Consider the following 14,256-nt stretch of genomic DNA (forward strand, 5'->3'; position numbering starts at 1 on the left):
TATATAATTCTTCTAGCCTGAAGAGCTGACTTATTACCAGATACCTCACTTCTTACCCCTCTTCCAGGTGATTTCTGACAATAATGAGCAAGCACTAGCATGCCCTGAAGGAATCCACTGGATCTGCCCTACTATAGAAACCAGTCATATTTGCCTTTCACAGTTCAATAAGTCTATAGGTATCCATGGGAGGGTTTGCCCTCTTACTTCAGGTTACTTAGGTTAGTTAACAGCTTTCAAGGGGGGGACTCTACAGAGTACCTTCTGAAAATTGAATGTATTTGTTCAATTCTTCAAAGATTTGTCATCTCTCTGTGGAGCAGAGGAACTGGTCTCATCCCAGCACACAGCCTGTACGCTGATGAGGGTGCATCAGAAATAAATGACTGCAATCTGTTTTCCCTTGGAGAAACAAAATCCCAGATCTGGTAAGTTGCTGTGATCGCAAAAGGTGATGTGCAGCTTTGGGTCTCCAGCTCAGGAATTTTCTAAGACATCACCAAGATATTCTGTTACTCTACAGATAATTCTTTCTTATCTTTATTTATATATTCATTTGTTTATTAAGTCACAGATCACATTGCCACTTAGAAAAAATGACCTTCTGTAAACTGCAGAAGATACTTGACTGGTGAAACACATTGTGCTCCTCTTTCCGAGCGGGTGGTGTGGCAGCCCTCAGCTGTCCTTCCCAAAAACAGGTGCTGTAAGCCAATACCTCGGAGGTTATATTGCGCCAGCACCCTGGCGGGAGGCAGGACAGCCCTCCTCTGAAGAGACCTTAAAGGCGCTTTGCGTGTGCCTCTGTCTGTATGACTGCAGCAAGAGGGAGCCGGGATGACGAAGGTCCATTGTGTACTCCTCCTCATCTCCGCAGGTAAAGGTGTTCCAGCTGTTGCCTTGAACGGGTTTCGGCTCCTTCCTGAGTGTGCAGGACCAGGGCTTTGCGTGTACATTGGTATGTGCGAATGTGTGTTCTGGGAGAAGCCTGTCCTACTGGTAAGGTTTTATGAACGCATCATTTAAATGAGAGCTTTGGAGTGTGTTGGTAACAGCTCAGATGTTTGTATTTTCAGACACCAGATACTCTGAAGCGAGAAGTTTTTGTGTTTAAATGTTTTTTCTTTGTGTCATTGTTTTGCTATGGTCCCATTTACTCTAGTGCTACATGTATTTCAGAATGTGTGGAAGAATCTAGTGAAGATGACTTGAAATGTCAAAATTCATTACCAGAAATGTCATTAGGTTGTAGTACTACTGACAGGGAAGCAGAATTGATTTGCAACTGTATGTGTTGTACCAGGATAATTTTTTTTTAAAGTGTCTCTTAAAAGAATAAGTATTCTGTGATCCTAAAAACTTTCCACAAAATTCAAGCAGTATACTAAATTCCTACCAAGCCACTCCAGAAGGCAGCAATGTGAAAGATTTTAATTGCATTAATAAAGCATGGCAAAGAGCTTGACTTAGACATGATGCTGTGATCATAACCTAAAAATTGAAAGACAACTCCTGCCCACCACAGCCCAGCCTCCTGGCAGGGGCAGTAAGTAGTGCTTGCCTGTGGCAGCTTTCCTCAATGGCAACCCCGTCTTTCAGTGTCATCTCATGGCAGGAGAAGGCCAAGACAGAACCCTTGGCAACTTGAGAAGCTTAACTGTATAAAAGGAGCTGATGAAAAGTCAATTAGGAAACAAGGGGAAATGCTGGCTGAGGTTGGAGTCGGCAGCAAAACTCTTGTTGCCTTCAATGGCCCAGGGTCCAAATTGAGAGAGGGGAAGGCAAGGATGGGATCTGCCAAAAATGCTTGCAGCGAGGCTCAGCTGTTCTGTTCCCTTTCATTACCTTCAAGGGGGGGTATGTACAAAAACATCCGCAAGTCCCCCTTCCATTTGCTTTACTCCCCTGTAACAGTGAAGCGGCTACAGTCTGAGCACACATGTGCCTGCTTATTCTGCAACAGGCTATCTGGAAACGTGTTTTTTCTGTGAGATGGGAATCTGAGCCCTCGCCCCTTGGGAGCACAATGCCACACATACATGCTGCTAAAGCTGCGCCGAAACAAAGCTGCCACCTGCCATTTTCACTCGTGTTGTTCTTACAGGGGCTCTTCTGCAGAGCACTGGTGTGTCACCCTGAGCAGCCTGTGGGCAGAGCTCTCCAGGGACAGGTTAAGACCTTCCCTGAGGAGAGGGAAATAGGAGACCTGTCCTGGTTTCAGCTGGGATAGAGTTAATTTTCTTCCTAGTAGCAAGTGTAGTGCTGTGGTCTGGATTTAGTATGGGAATAATGTTGGTAACACACTGATGTTTTAGTTGTTGCTAAGTGATGTTCATACCAAGTCAAAGCACTTTTCAGTTTCTCAGGGCCTGCCAGCGAGAGGGCTGGAGGGGCACAAGAAATTGGGGGGGGGCGGGGCGGGGGGACGACGACGATGACACACACAACCAGGACAGCTGACCTGAACCGGCCAAAGGGATATTCCACACCATGGGACGTCATGCTCAGTATATAAATGGGGGGTGGGGGAGCGGTTGGCCAGGGTGGGGTAGATCACTGCTCGGGTACTGGCTGGGCATCAGTCAGCAGGTGGTGAGCAACAGTGTTGTACACCACTTCTTTTAGGGTTTTTTCCTTGAGTTTTATCTCTCTTTCTCTTTTTGCTGTCTCACTTTTCATTACATTTATTATCAGTAGTAATAGTAGCAGGACTATATTTTACTTCAATTATTAAACTGTTCTTGTCTCAACCCATGGGTTTTACCTTTTTCGATTCTCCTCCCCATCCCACTGGCAGGGTGAGCGAGCAAGCGGCTGTGTTGCTGGCTGGGGTGACACCCCGACAGACCACATTGTGAATGGTTTCTTTCTCTCTCATCACAAGCACAACCTGAGCAACTCTCGTTGTGGAAAGGAGCTCTTGCTCTGCTTAGACTTGAGATGCAAGGAGTCTGGACAGTGCCTTCACCTGAGTGACGGTTGTGCCTGGCCCTGTCCTTTAATGTTGCTGTTACAGGCAAGTCCATGGAACTGAAGGTGGAGAAGACATTCGAAATCCCTGATTATGGGTATTCTCTGCGCTTAACTGTCCACAAGTATTGCATGTAAGCACAGTCGCGGGTCAGGAAAGCCTGGAGGAGATTCTTAATGCTCAGACTGATGTCCACAATCATGGTGATTTTTTTTCATTCATCCCCTGGTTGGAGGCTGTTTTGCCTTACTCCTAAGCTGACCTCCAGATCAGACAGGTAGTTATCCCCGCTGACGGTGTTTGCAATGCACAGGGTGCACGCCTGAAATGAGGAGTCACAGAGGACTCTGCGTCAGCCCACCACCAGCAGCTGCTGTTGACAGTATCTCCTTCATGCCCACCGCGGGCTGAGGGTGCTGTAGCCTGTTCCCTGTCCCATCTCACTGATCCCACCCTGCTGTTCTACAGCTGGGCTGGCCCTGTGCTATGAACACGAGACTCGCCTCGTCGAGGACTTGTTCAGGGACTACAACAAGGTGGTGCGCCCAGTGGAGGACCATCGTGACGCTGTCGTCGTCACTGTCGGGCTGCAGCTCATTCAGCTTATTAGTGTGGTACGGTATGAACACGTGGTACATGTTGAACCTCTGACTCACATGATAATGTCAAATGGTGTCACTTTTCTAAGGAAAGGATTTTTTTCCTTTAATCCTGATTTTTACTGCTACTGCCTTTTCTTTTTTCTTTTTTTTTAAAGGATGAAGTAAATCAGATTGTGACAACCAACGTACGCCTCAAACAGGTAATTCTAAATATTGCCAACCGTTTCATCCAAGTCAAATACATGCATTGGACACAGGAATTAATTACTCTGTCATACTTTCAGGGGCAGCTTGGACAGGCAGATCAGCTATCAGAGCCTTTCTTCTTTCTGGAGTCTCAAGAACAAAATGCGCTAAACTCTAAGAGTCTTAGAAAAAGCATTATGCATTGTATTTCAGATAGTAGACTTCTGGTATACTTATTTTCTATATATATTTCTTTTTTTTTTTAAACAATCTTCTTAAACCAAAGTTTAGGTCAATGTAAAAAAAATTGGCTGGGGGTCCCACTAGTGTATGTTTACGCTTACCTGTATGTCCCAAAGCAAGGGAGGTGCATGTTTCTAGGAAGTACCAAAACTACCCCCAGAAGCAAGGGAAGAGGCTCTCAGTGGCTGAAATCCTCCTTCTTTAGCAATGGACAGACGTCAACCTCAAGTGGAATCCAGATGACTATGGTGGCGTGAAAAAAATCCGCATTCCCTCAGACGATATCTGGCGGCCAGACCTTGTTCTTTACAACAAGTAAGGGGTGCCGGTTGCCTGGGAGGGGGGGATGGCTCTGCCCTGGGCACCACGCTGGCGGGTAGCGTGCCTCAGAGCAAGCTTCTCCAGGAGCAGGTATGATGGCACTGGGGGGACCAGCTGATCCGCAGCCAGAGAAATCCATATTGCTGTTAATGTCCTCATTCCTTCTGCAGCGCAGATGGTGATTTTGCCATTGTTAAATACACCAAAGTCCTTCTGGAGCACACGGGCCTGATCACCTGGACACCACCAGCTATTTTTAAAAGTTACTGTGAAATTATAGTCACGCACTTCCCCTTTGACCAGCAGAACTGCAGTATGAAGTTGGGAACTTGGACGTATGATGGTACAATGGTTGTTATTAACCCGGTAAGCAAAGAGTTTGTAATTGAGAAAAGCAGTAAAACCTGGATATGTTTTCAGGGAAATCTCGGATTTAGAGTGGAATATAACCTTGTTGTGACTGAAAATCAAGCAGGCCCTACCTGTGAAGTATAAAAGCCTTATTTGTAGATCTAGCACAAAATTTCCTGGTTTGGCTTCTAAAATTCTACATACGTGTAATTGCTGTGCCCTAGCAGCCTCCTACCTGCCTATCCCCTGACAGCTTCACATCACTCCTTATGGTGCTGCCTGTTCTGCTTTCGGCTGGGGTTTTTTTTGTTTGCTTTTTTTTTTTTTTTTTTTTTTTGTATGTGTGTGTGTACTTTTTCTCTGCTCATGACTTTCTGTTTCCAAGGACTCTTTCCCTGTCCCCTCAGGTATGTCTTTTGTCTGTAAATATTTAGTCAGTCTTCCTCTTTATTTGACTATCCCTGACTGATAGTATAAAATGTTTAGTTGAATGCCATGTAGAGGATGAGATTCTGAGGCAAAATAACATAAACAAGAGTGGTTTGCTCACAAAAATACATGAAGTGCCTAAGTTATTTTGAATCCTGTTCCCGAGCCACTGCCAAGTTTTGAAGTTGTTCAGAACATCTCAAATTAAGAAGTCGCATTTTTTTTTGCTGTCAGGAGAGTGATCGGCCAGATCTGAGTAACTTCATGGAGAGTGGGGAGTGGGTGATGAAGGACTACCGCGGCTGGAAGCACTGGGTCTACTACGCCTGCTGCCCTGACACCCCATACCTGGATATCACCTACCACTTCCTCATGCAGCGCCTGCCTCTCTACTTCATCGTGAATGTCATCATTCCCTGCCTGCTCTTCTCCTTTTTAACTGGGTTAGTTTTTTACCTACCCACAGATTCAGGTATGTAAATTTATTCATTCTACTGCCATAGAAATTGCTTCTTAACAAGTTTCTGAGAAATTCTCAGTATTTGAAACCACCAGCCAACCTGAAGGGCAGCGCTTACTAAAACTGGACATTTCAGCTCCAAATAATGGCTCAAAAAATTCCACAAATAAAGGGAAAGCGCTGAAAGCTGGAACTATTGATATAAATAAATTGGGCTGATTTGCCACAGAAATCACTGATTAACTATCCAGTTAACTTCTTCAAAACAAAGATTTAGCTGGCTGATTTTTAAGTTTTGCCATAGGTATTTAGTGTGTTAGTACAACACGTAGTAAGTGAGCACACAGGGGTGACTGAGGCCCTTCTGCCCTGTGTTCGAGCAGAGAGCTTTTTATCTGTTAATGCACATTAATTACATTGTGTGACACGAAGAGTAATCCTGGCCTACTCTGGCCTCCTTTGTCCCTGCTGAGCAGCTCTTGCTCCTTGCAACCATTTCTCCTGCTTCATTCATTTCACCCTGTGTCAGCTTCTTTTACTGCTTCGTTTCATGAAGTCCCTTCTATGTTGTATTTGTTTTTTTTCAATGGAAAACTTTCTATAAATTTGAACTGGGTAGAAAAAAGATGTGTGAATCATGGTTTATCATTCATTTTTGACATCCTACATACAGAAAAATCTCAAATAGCGGCTGACCTCTGGTGTCAGATGTGATTTCTGTCTGCCCACTCAGCCCAGCATGAGCCGGCCAGAAAGTAAGGCGAGCAAACCCTCAGGAGCCTGTGGAGCAATCATTAACCAGGTGCCCGTACTTCATCATTCAAAATGCACAGCCGATACAGTGCTCCTGGCAAGGGAGCTTTCCGTATCCATCACCCGTACCTCAGCCCAGTCACATCTTGGTGATTCCCACCTTAATGCTGGAGCTGATGCTATGTTAGGCGCTCAGGTTTGGCCAGCCTAGTTACTGCTATGAATGCAGGGAGAGATGACAGCACTCCAGATGCACACACACATGTTTATGTGTATAGTCATTGTCCACATCCTATCTTCTCAAATAAATATGCTCTGTACTGAATGATAAGAGCAACGATGATTTTTTTGTTCAGTTTTAGTTTGGTTTGGTGGTTGGGTTTTTTTGCATGACAGGTGAGAAAATGACACTCAGCATCTCTGTCCTGCTGTCTTTGACTGTGTTCCTTCTGGTCATTGTGGAGCTGATTCCCTCCACCTCCAGTGCAGTGCCTCTGATAGGCAAATACATGTTGTTTACAATGGTGTTTGTCATCGCTTCAATCATCATCACGGTCATCGTCATCAACACCCACCACCGCTCCCCAAGCACTCACACCATGCCGCCCTGGGTCAGGAAGGTAAGCTCTAGGGCTTTGCATGTTTCCTGGTTTTCACTGAGCACTCCATATTTTATTGACAGGTTTTCTAATAAAAGTCAACAGGAATAGAGGAAGTAAATGCATCATGTTAAATCTCTCTAGCCGCAAGAGCCAGTGTTTACTACTTAGCTAAGCATAAAGTCAGCAAGACTGCTAAAGCGCTCCTTTAAGTCACAAAATTGACTACTGGGGTAGAGTCTTGCAGGGGACAGATGAGGCAAAACACGGGCAGCTCAAGGTACAGGGAGAAGAAAATGTCCAGCTCAGCTCAGATTACATTTCCTGGTCTAATTCTCCACCCGACCGCAGAGCACTGCTGCCTGCCAGTGGCCGAGTTCACCAGCCTGCCTGAGCGCAGAGCGCCGAGGCCGCTGGGGGTACCCGTGTTCAGCGCCCCATTTTGCAAAACGCAGATTAGCAAAAGCTATAAACTCTCTACTTTTCCAGGAAATACAGTTGTTCTGCAGACATTCAGAAGCAGGGAGATCCTTGCTAGATCCTGGTCTAAACCGTAACCGCAAAATGTACAAAAAAATAGGATGCCTGTCGTCAAAGTTCTTTGCTAGGGAGACGGTACCAAAGAGGATCCATTCAGTTATTCTTCCTTTTTTAAGCCTGCCTGGGTTCATATTAAACCATGGCATGAATAGGAGATTGTTCTGTGTATTTCTAATTATACTTTTAAGGCTACAGCTTACATCAGATTCGCTCAGCAGCACGAACAATCCCTGCAGAAAGGAGATTTCAACAGGCAAACAGTGTCTAAAATTGCTCTGGCAGCAAACCTCTGTTATTCCAAAGGAAAATACTGTAAACCTTATACACATGTATAACAAACATTTGTAATAGTAAAGTCAAATGTAAGTAGGCAAAAGAGATCCTTTGTAGTCCATTCCCCAAGCCAGATTCATAAGCAATATGTTCCAAATTACACTGATAGAGCTCCATCAGCTCACGCTAGCTGGGGTATGCTCTGGGACGTCGCGCCCCCCTTCAAGTGTAGATGTTGGCTATATGGCAGGGGGAAATGGGTTGCAGAAAACATGTGACAGGCCTGTGGGTGACTCCATCTGCCCCAGGACACGAGGCTCACAAAAGCCCCAGTGTGCCTGAGGCATGGACTGTGACATACTCTGAGAGGGAATCTGTAGCTGATCCAGCGGGAAGCAGCCTGGGACGGGAGAGGCTTGCCTTTGTTCCGTACACAGCTGCATCTGTAGCACAGCCCTGCAGACCAGCAACTGTTGTCTTCTCCCTCTTTGTTTTCAGATCTTTATTGACACAATCCCAAACATCATGTTTTTCTCTACAATGAAACGACCATCCAGGGATAAACAAGACAAAAATATTTTTGCAGAAGATATTGATATTTCTGAAATTTCTGGGAAGCCAGGTTCTGTACCTGTTAACTTCTACTCTCCACTTACCAAAAATCCAGATGTGAGAAATGCTATAGAGGGAATCAAATATATTGCAGAAACGATGAAATCGGACCAAGAAGCCAGTAATGTAAGGCATTTTTTGTGCATGATTTGCTTCTTGCTTTCAAATTGCTACATATTTTTTTTTATTTTTTTTTTTGCAAAATACCCCTGCCTCACTAAACCACTCCAAGCCCTCGTTTAGCTTGCTTAGCAGGGAGTAGTCTTCTCCCCTTGATGCAGTCAACAAGGAGCAACAGATAATTGTCATAGGTGGCAACTGGATCTTGGCCCCCCAAAAAGCAGGGGAGGGGGGGGGGAAGTGTCAGTGCTATGTTTTTCTAAATGTAGAATGCAAAGCTATAGAGATGGAGTGTCTGTGAGTAGCAAACCAGTTTCAGGATCTGTAAGCAAGTTCCAAAACACATTCCTCCAGCCTCCCACTTGGGCATCTCCCCCCTGCAAGCAAGCAAGTTCTCATCACTTTTGAAAAGCTGGGAAGCAAGCAGAATTCCAAAAGGCTAGTAGTTTTATTGCAGAAGTGTTAAATGTAACTTACAAACGATAATTCCAATTTTGATAAGGTTTTGGGTTATTCCTGAATGCTACAAGTAGTCCCTGCAAGTGAAACGCGTCATGCACGGCTCTGATTACTGACTTTTTCCACATTGCAAGCCAAAGGAAGGATAAATGCGTGTAGAGTCCCATATGGCAGTGTTCCCCAGGAAAACCTAGCTCTGCCTCCTTCTAGCACATTCAGTGCAATTAACCCCCTCTTTTATTTCATTTATCACAGCTCACACAGCTTTTGCACTGGTGAATCAGTGTTGGTACTTCACCTTTAAATGATCAGAGACTTTTTCTGTTGAGCTGCAGGCTAGCCTGAAGACAGGGAGAGAGTTCTCTGGGACAATAATTTGGCCCACGCTCTTGAGAAGGAGGTGTCTCCTTCCCATGGGCAGGATTTACACCGAGGTGTTTGTTCCTGTGACCAAATTCCTGGAGCATGTGGAATGGCTCTGACTGTAGTGTCATGTTCCCCGTGACTCCTATGCCTCTCTGCAGATAAAGCGTTACCCTCAGCAGGACTGGCATGGCTTCAGCATCTCTGGGCTTCACTTCCTCCTAGACTTACAAGGAGTGTCTGGTTGCTGGCAAGTCCTCCCTTCGGAAGTGGAGCCCAGCTGCTTGTGTCATCTGGGCACTGTTGATATCACTTCCAGCAGGGTTCAAAATTCACGTTCCCCAAATAAACTGAAGGCTGTGACTTCTGAAGGCTGCCGCTTCATTGTGTTCACTTATGAGCCACCTCAAAACAGTACAGATACCAGTGTCCTTTAGATAAATTACAACAGCCTCTGCTTGTGGGGCAACTAAGGCTAAAAGTAGAGGGTGCCTTGGGCCAGTACGTGTCACCCTGGACAGCAGAGTTACAGGGTGGAAATCCTGAGCCCTGCTGCACTTAGCACCTTGCATTCTGCTCACTTTTACAGTGCTGGGTTCCCACCGAAAGCATCCAGTGAAAAGGCAGTTGTAGAGCAAGTGGTTCACGGTGTCCCACAACTGGAAAAAAGACTGAGGGAGCTACCAAGAAGGTTTTCCCAGACCTTAGAGTGTATACTAGGCATGGAAAGCAGGGACTAGAGCTAAATTAATGGAAATTGCTTAGGTATCCCATAGGAATAAAAAACCAATGGAAAAACAAAAGCCAGTTGTGTCAAACTAAGTGTTCTACTTTCAGTGTTTTAAACTCTCTTTCAAAAGCAAGGATTTGCGTAAAAATTAAGCTTTTCAGCATTTCTTTTGGATGAAATTGTTCACCAAATTGCCAGGTTTCTAAGCAGTTTAGTCTTGAAACTTGCATTTTTAGGTTGCTCAGGCTTGCTGAACCACTCACTGACCTGCTTTTGAGAAGGAAATTAGTATTTTTTGCATAATAATAGTGGAACATAAGGAAGAGCCTTTCTGTTGCTCCAGACAGTAAATTACAAGAATGCCCATAACAAACATGGATCTGAAAATTTCACCATCTCCTTTGTTTCTTTCCCAGGCTGCAGAAGAATGGAAGTTTGTTGCGATGGTGGTTGATCATCTTCTTCTTGGCATATTTATGCTAGTTTGTATTATAGGAACATTAGCTGTGTTTGCTGGTCGCCTTATTGAATTAAACCAGCAAGGATGAACATCAACTGGAAACTATTTGCTACCCTGGTCAGCATCTGAAAGCACCTTAACCATCAAAACCTGGCCAGCCTCCGAAAGTTTCACGGACAGGAATTGGTCCCTGCTGGGAAAGAATAGGGATAATAAAACGTAAGGCTTCATGCTTAGCACTTCTGAGCTGCTGCTCAGTGGCATTTCATTGCCAAAAGAAATGCTTGCATTGCTGGTAGACTGAAAGTCTGTCAGCCAGGTTTTGATCCATTTCACCATTTATTAAAAATGTTAATGTATTAATAAGACTGTCTGACTTTGTAACCCACAGATACAATTCTAGTGAAATCAATAGCACTGTAATGAGCTTCAGCTGAGCTGTAAATCTGTATCCAACTCTAGCATTCAAGCTGGTTTCAATATCTGCTCTGTGGTTTTTGTGTTGGCAGAGTCACAAATGACTCCTCTTGTAACACTAGATGTAACCGACAGAAATATCTCAAACTCCATGCTTAAGCACTTGATTTTCGTGTATAAATCTGAAATGACTGACTGTCATATGCGACTCTACCTGTAGAAACTCTTGATGCAGCAAAGAGGAGGGACTGTTCCTTACTGTGGGAAGGATCCAGCCTCAGCCAGTGGGTAAAAAATACCCACGGGTATTTTCTGCTACCTAGTTCCATGGTAAAGGACTTGTAGAGAAGGATCTTTTTTCCCTGTTTTATCACTGAGCCTTGCTCTGTGACCATCAGGCATCCCAGTGACTGTTGCAGTCACTGCCCTCTTATTTTTGCCTGCATTAGCTTTACTTAGTACATTACTCATTATATGAAGCCCCACACTCATTATGTATTAATTCTCAGGATTTTCAGTTGTCAACAGAGATGTTCTGCAATTGCATCCTAAGGGAAAAGTTTAGGCCAGAGGGGAAAGGACGATACCCATAGGATAATCTCTCTACTCATTCTGTTCTGCTTCGGGAAGGTTGGTTTCCACTCTCCGTTTTGAGTGATGACTAATCTGGGGGCAGCTTCAAATTTGGGGATGCTCAGTATGACATCTTAAATACAATTCTCTCTATTCCCTGAAAACTGTTTCCTGCCCTGCTGAAATAGATCTTGAGCATTACAGCCGGAGACAGCATCACAAAGATCCTTCCTAGGGAATGCGTGGATCTCCGTGCTACTTACGTACGACAAAACGCCAGGACACCTCCTCCGAGCAACACCCATGACCCAAACTTTATTCAAATGTTGAGCAGCAGCGCGCTCTAGTGGCTAAAACGAAGTAGTGCTGCTTTTGGCCAAAGACCTTTGGATTTTAGTCCGCTCAGCATAAGCAACAAGCCTATGTGTGTTTCAATAACACAGTAGTGATGCCTTTTTCTCAAAAATAAGGAGAGGTGGGGCAACTGATACAAGTTACTCACTCATCTCTCCCAGCTGGTTGTCCAAGCCAATACGACTACTTTGCTAACAGCTGTAAATAATTTGCTGTGAGTTTAATAGAATAAATTGTATTATGTTAACGCTCTGCAGGAATGTGTTATGCCTGCAGATGACTGGGATTTGAAGCGCTCTGCAGGGAAAATTAGGCACTTGTGCAATACTTCCACTATTGCTAGTGTTTGCTGGACAACGTTTTGGTGAGCTGCAGTCCTAAGCAGAGCAAACAGTTTGTCGGGGCAATCGATCACTCCTAATGCTCTGCTCAGCTCTTAGGGTTTAGTTGATGGTAATCTTTGCCTCTCTAGATGATCATTAACCCTGTAAATGATTGCCAAGGATGTATGCTGGGTGAAACCTCTGCTGACACATGGAGTGCTTGCTCAGCTCTGTTGATCTCCAGTGTGACTTCTCCGCTCTCAGCCCCTGGAGGGAGTCACACAGCTCCCTGGCTCATGATGAACTAAGCTGCGGTGTAACAGTGCCTGGGACTTAATTTGGGAGACTGCGACTGGCACTGAAATGGACAGAACAATCCTCTTAGAGCAGCGTGTGGTTGCATCTTAGCATTAAAAATAAACATCAAGTAACAAGATTCATGGTGAACATCCACACTATCTTTGTTCAGCTTCCTCAAGGCAGATCTGGATCTTGGCCTCCAAATTCCACTTATTTGTGTGCCAGGGTGCATGCGTGCACACGTGTGCCTGCCTGCTTGCTGCTCCAGCTCTCCTCATACACAGCTAACCACCACATCGCAGTGTTTTCCTTCCACTTCCTCAGAAAAAGTTTTGGAATTATTTATTTGAAAATTTTTATTTGTGGTAGTTTGATCTGTCTTATGGGCACAGCAAACCTTCTGCCTTCCTGTTGCTCTGAGTCTTGATGAACTACTCGCATCTCTAAAGATGTGACACCAGGCAAAAATAAATGCTAACAACTTCCCTTCCCAGGCTGCAGAATCCGGGCACTGTACTCTGACCCTCCAAACAAGTGGTCCTCCAAACATCAATAAGCACACTTTAGAAGACAGCTCATCTGCATCTTTTTTTTTTGTTTGCTTTGAAAACTCAGACTGTCACAGTCTTCTTTATTCTCTGTTCCCAGCTCACCTTTGTGATACATTTTTCTTGCGTACCACTAACATCCTCTGTTACCAGTATCCATCTACTGAAAGAAAGTACCCTTACCTACATACAGACTACTTTTCTTATGTGTTACTGTCCTTTTAATATAGTACATCTGTACACCTGCTAAAATAGTAGCTTTGGAGGTTGTAAATGTGCTGTCACTGTCAAAGATAATTTGCTGTCAATGTATAAGTACATATTGTCTAATGACTTCTCATTTACAGCACTGTAGTCTCTCCCTGCGATCTTAACACTAAACTCTCCTCTTGTACAGGGGTAGTAGCGCCAGCGGCCCCAGGGAGATGGTCCTGGATGATACTTGTGCGACCCAGAGTGTGTCTCTGCTGCCTCATCGCCTTCAACAGGCAAATTTGACTAACAATCATGAAATGAAAATGAGCTTTGACTAACAACTCTCATGATAAGCAAAACAAGAAACAGGCCTCACACGGTCGTTGTTAAACTTCTCAAATAAGTGTAAACACTAATGAAATGCAAATACTGTAGTGCTGAAGTAAGCAGCCCTCATTTAAATGAAGGCAGACCAGAGGCTTCTGGGTGAGGCGGCATTGCTTTTATAGTGATAGTACCCTGAGTAGTCACCTTGTCCCTCTTTTAACTGCCATCTTCTTGCTACTAAAGCTGCATTTGTTCACTTTGAGCTTGTTGATAACACTCTGTTTATGTCCTTAATAGAATAGCTCTCTGGAACTTCTCCATCTTCTTCAGTCTGATTCTTTTTCCAGTTTTCAAACAATTTGGCAATGAACTTTCCCTTTCCCCTCCCTTCAGCTGACCTTCAGCTACTTTCCACTGTGCCACGGATATTTTGCTCTCAGAGATGCAGTCACCCCCAAAATCTCTTTCCCCTTTGGCACTTGTGCTGTTCAGGAGACCTGACCCTTCTGAGGAGGTTATTTGAATTTTTAAAGTCCATTACCTTGTACCAGCTCCAAGGGAGCAATTTCACCTCTGCATGAGTCTGTAATCAGAACAGGCTGCTGCTCTCCATCCTCACTAGGCAGATGAGCTAAACTTGATGGCCTTGTTCTGTCTATTCAGCCAGTTGGATCTCAGCTTCGTAAAACAGTTGAGCTGATCAACAGAGCATGCAGAAAAATGACATTCCCTGAACTCTAAATGCTT

General features: G+C 44.5%; 1 protein-coding gene across 2 annotated transcripts; it reads left to right on the forward strand.

Annotated features, from left to right (window-relative positions):
* The first annotated feature begins 277 nt into the window (after positions 1-277).
* CHRNA1 (cholinergic receptor nicotinic alpha 1 subunit) lies at positions 278-13,175 on the forward strand. 2 transcript variants are annotated; one of them, XM_080400555.1, is made up of 10 exons: positions 278-428; positions 569-877; positions 3,440-3,585; positions 3,729-3,773; positions 4,208-4,317; positions 4,494-4,689; positions 5,338-5,575; positions 6,713-6,936; positions 8,227-8,466; positions 10,429-13,175. In XM_080400555.1, exons 2-10 carry the CDS (start codon positions 838-840, stop codon positions 10,558-10,560), a joined length of 1,371 nt encoding a protein of 456 aa, XP_080256681.1. In that variant the 5' UTR covers positions 278-428; positions 569-837; the 3' UTR covers positions 10,561-13,175. The 2 variants fall into 2 exon arrangements, with proteins under 2 accessions (XP_080256681.1, XP_080256680.1); XM_080400554.1 differs by having other exon boundaries at positions 278-877.
* The last annotated feature ends 1,081 nt before the right edge of the window (positions 13,176-14,256 follow it).

Source organism: Falco punctatus (genome assembly GCF_963210335.1).
Source record: "Falco punctatus genome assembly, chromosome: 8".
Taxonomy (NCBI): Eukaryota; Metazoa; Chordata; class Aves; order Falconiformes; family Falconidae; genus Falco; species Falco punctatus.

Coding starts and splice junctions, on each gene's coding strand:
- CHRNA1 (XM_080400554.1), top strand. CDS start 838: ATGACGAAGGTCCATTGTGTACTCCTCCTCATCTCCGCAG. Junction 4,318..4,493: donor GACCTTGTTCTTTACAACAA/GTAAGGGGTGCC, acceptor TTCCTTCTGCAG/CGCAGATGGTGATTTTGCCA. Junction 5,576..6,712: donor TTACCTACCCACAGATTCAG/GTATGTAAATTT, acceptor TTTGCATGACAG/GTGAGAAAATGACACTCAGC.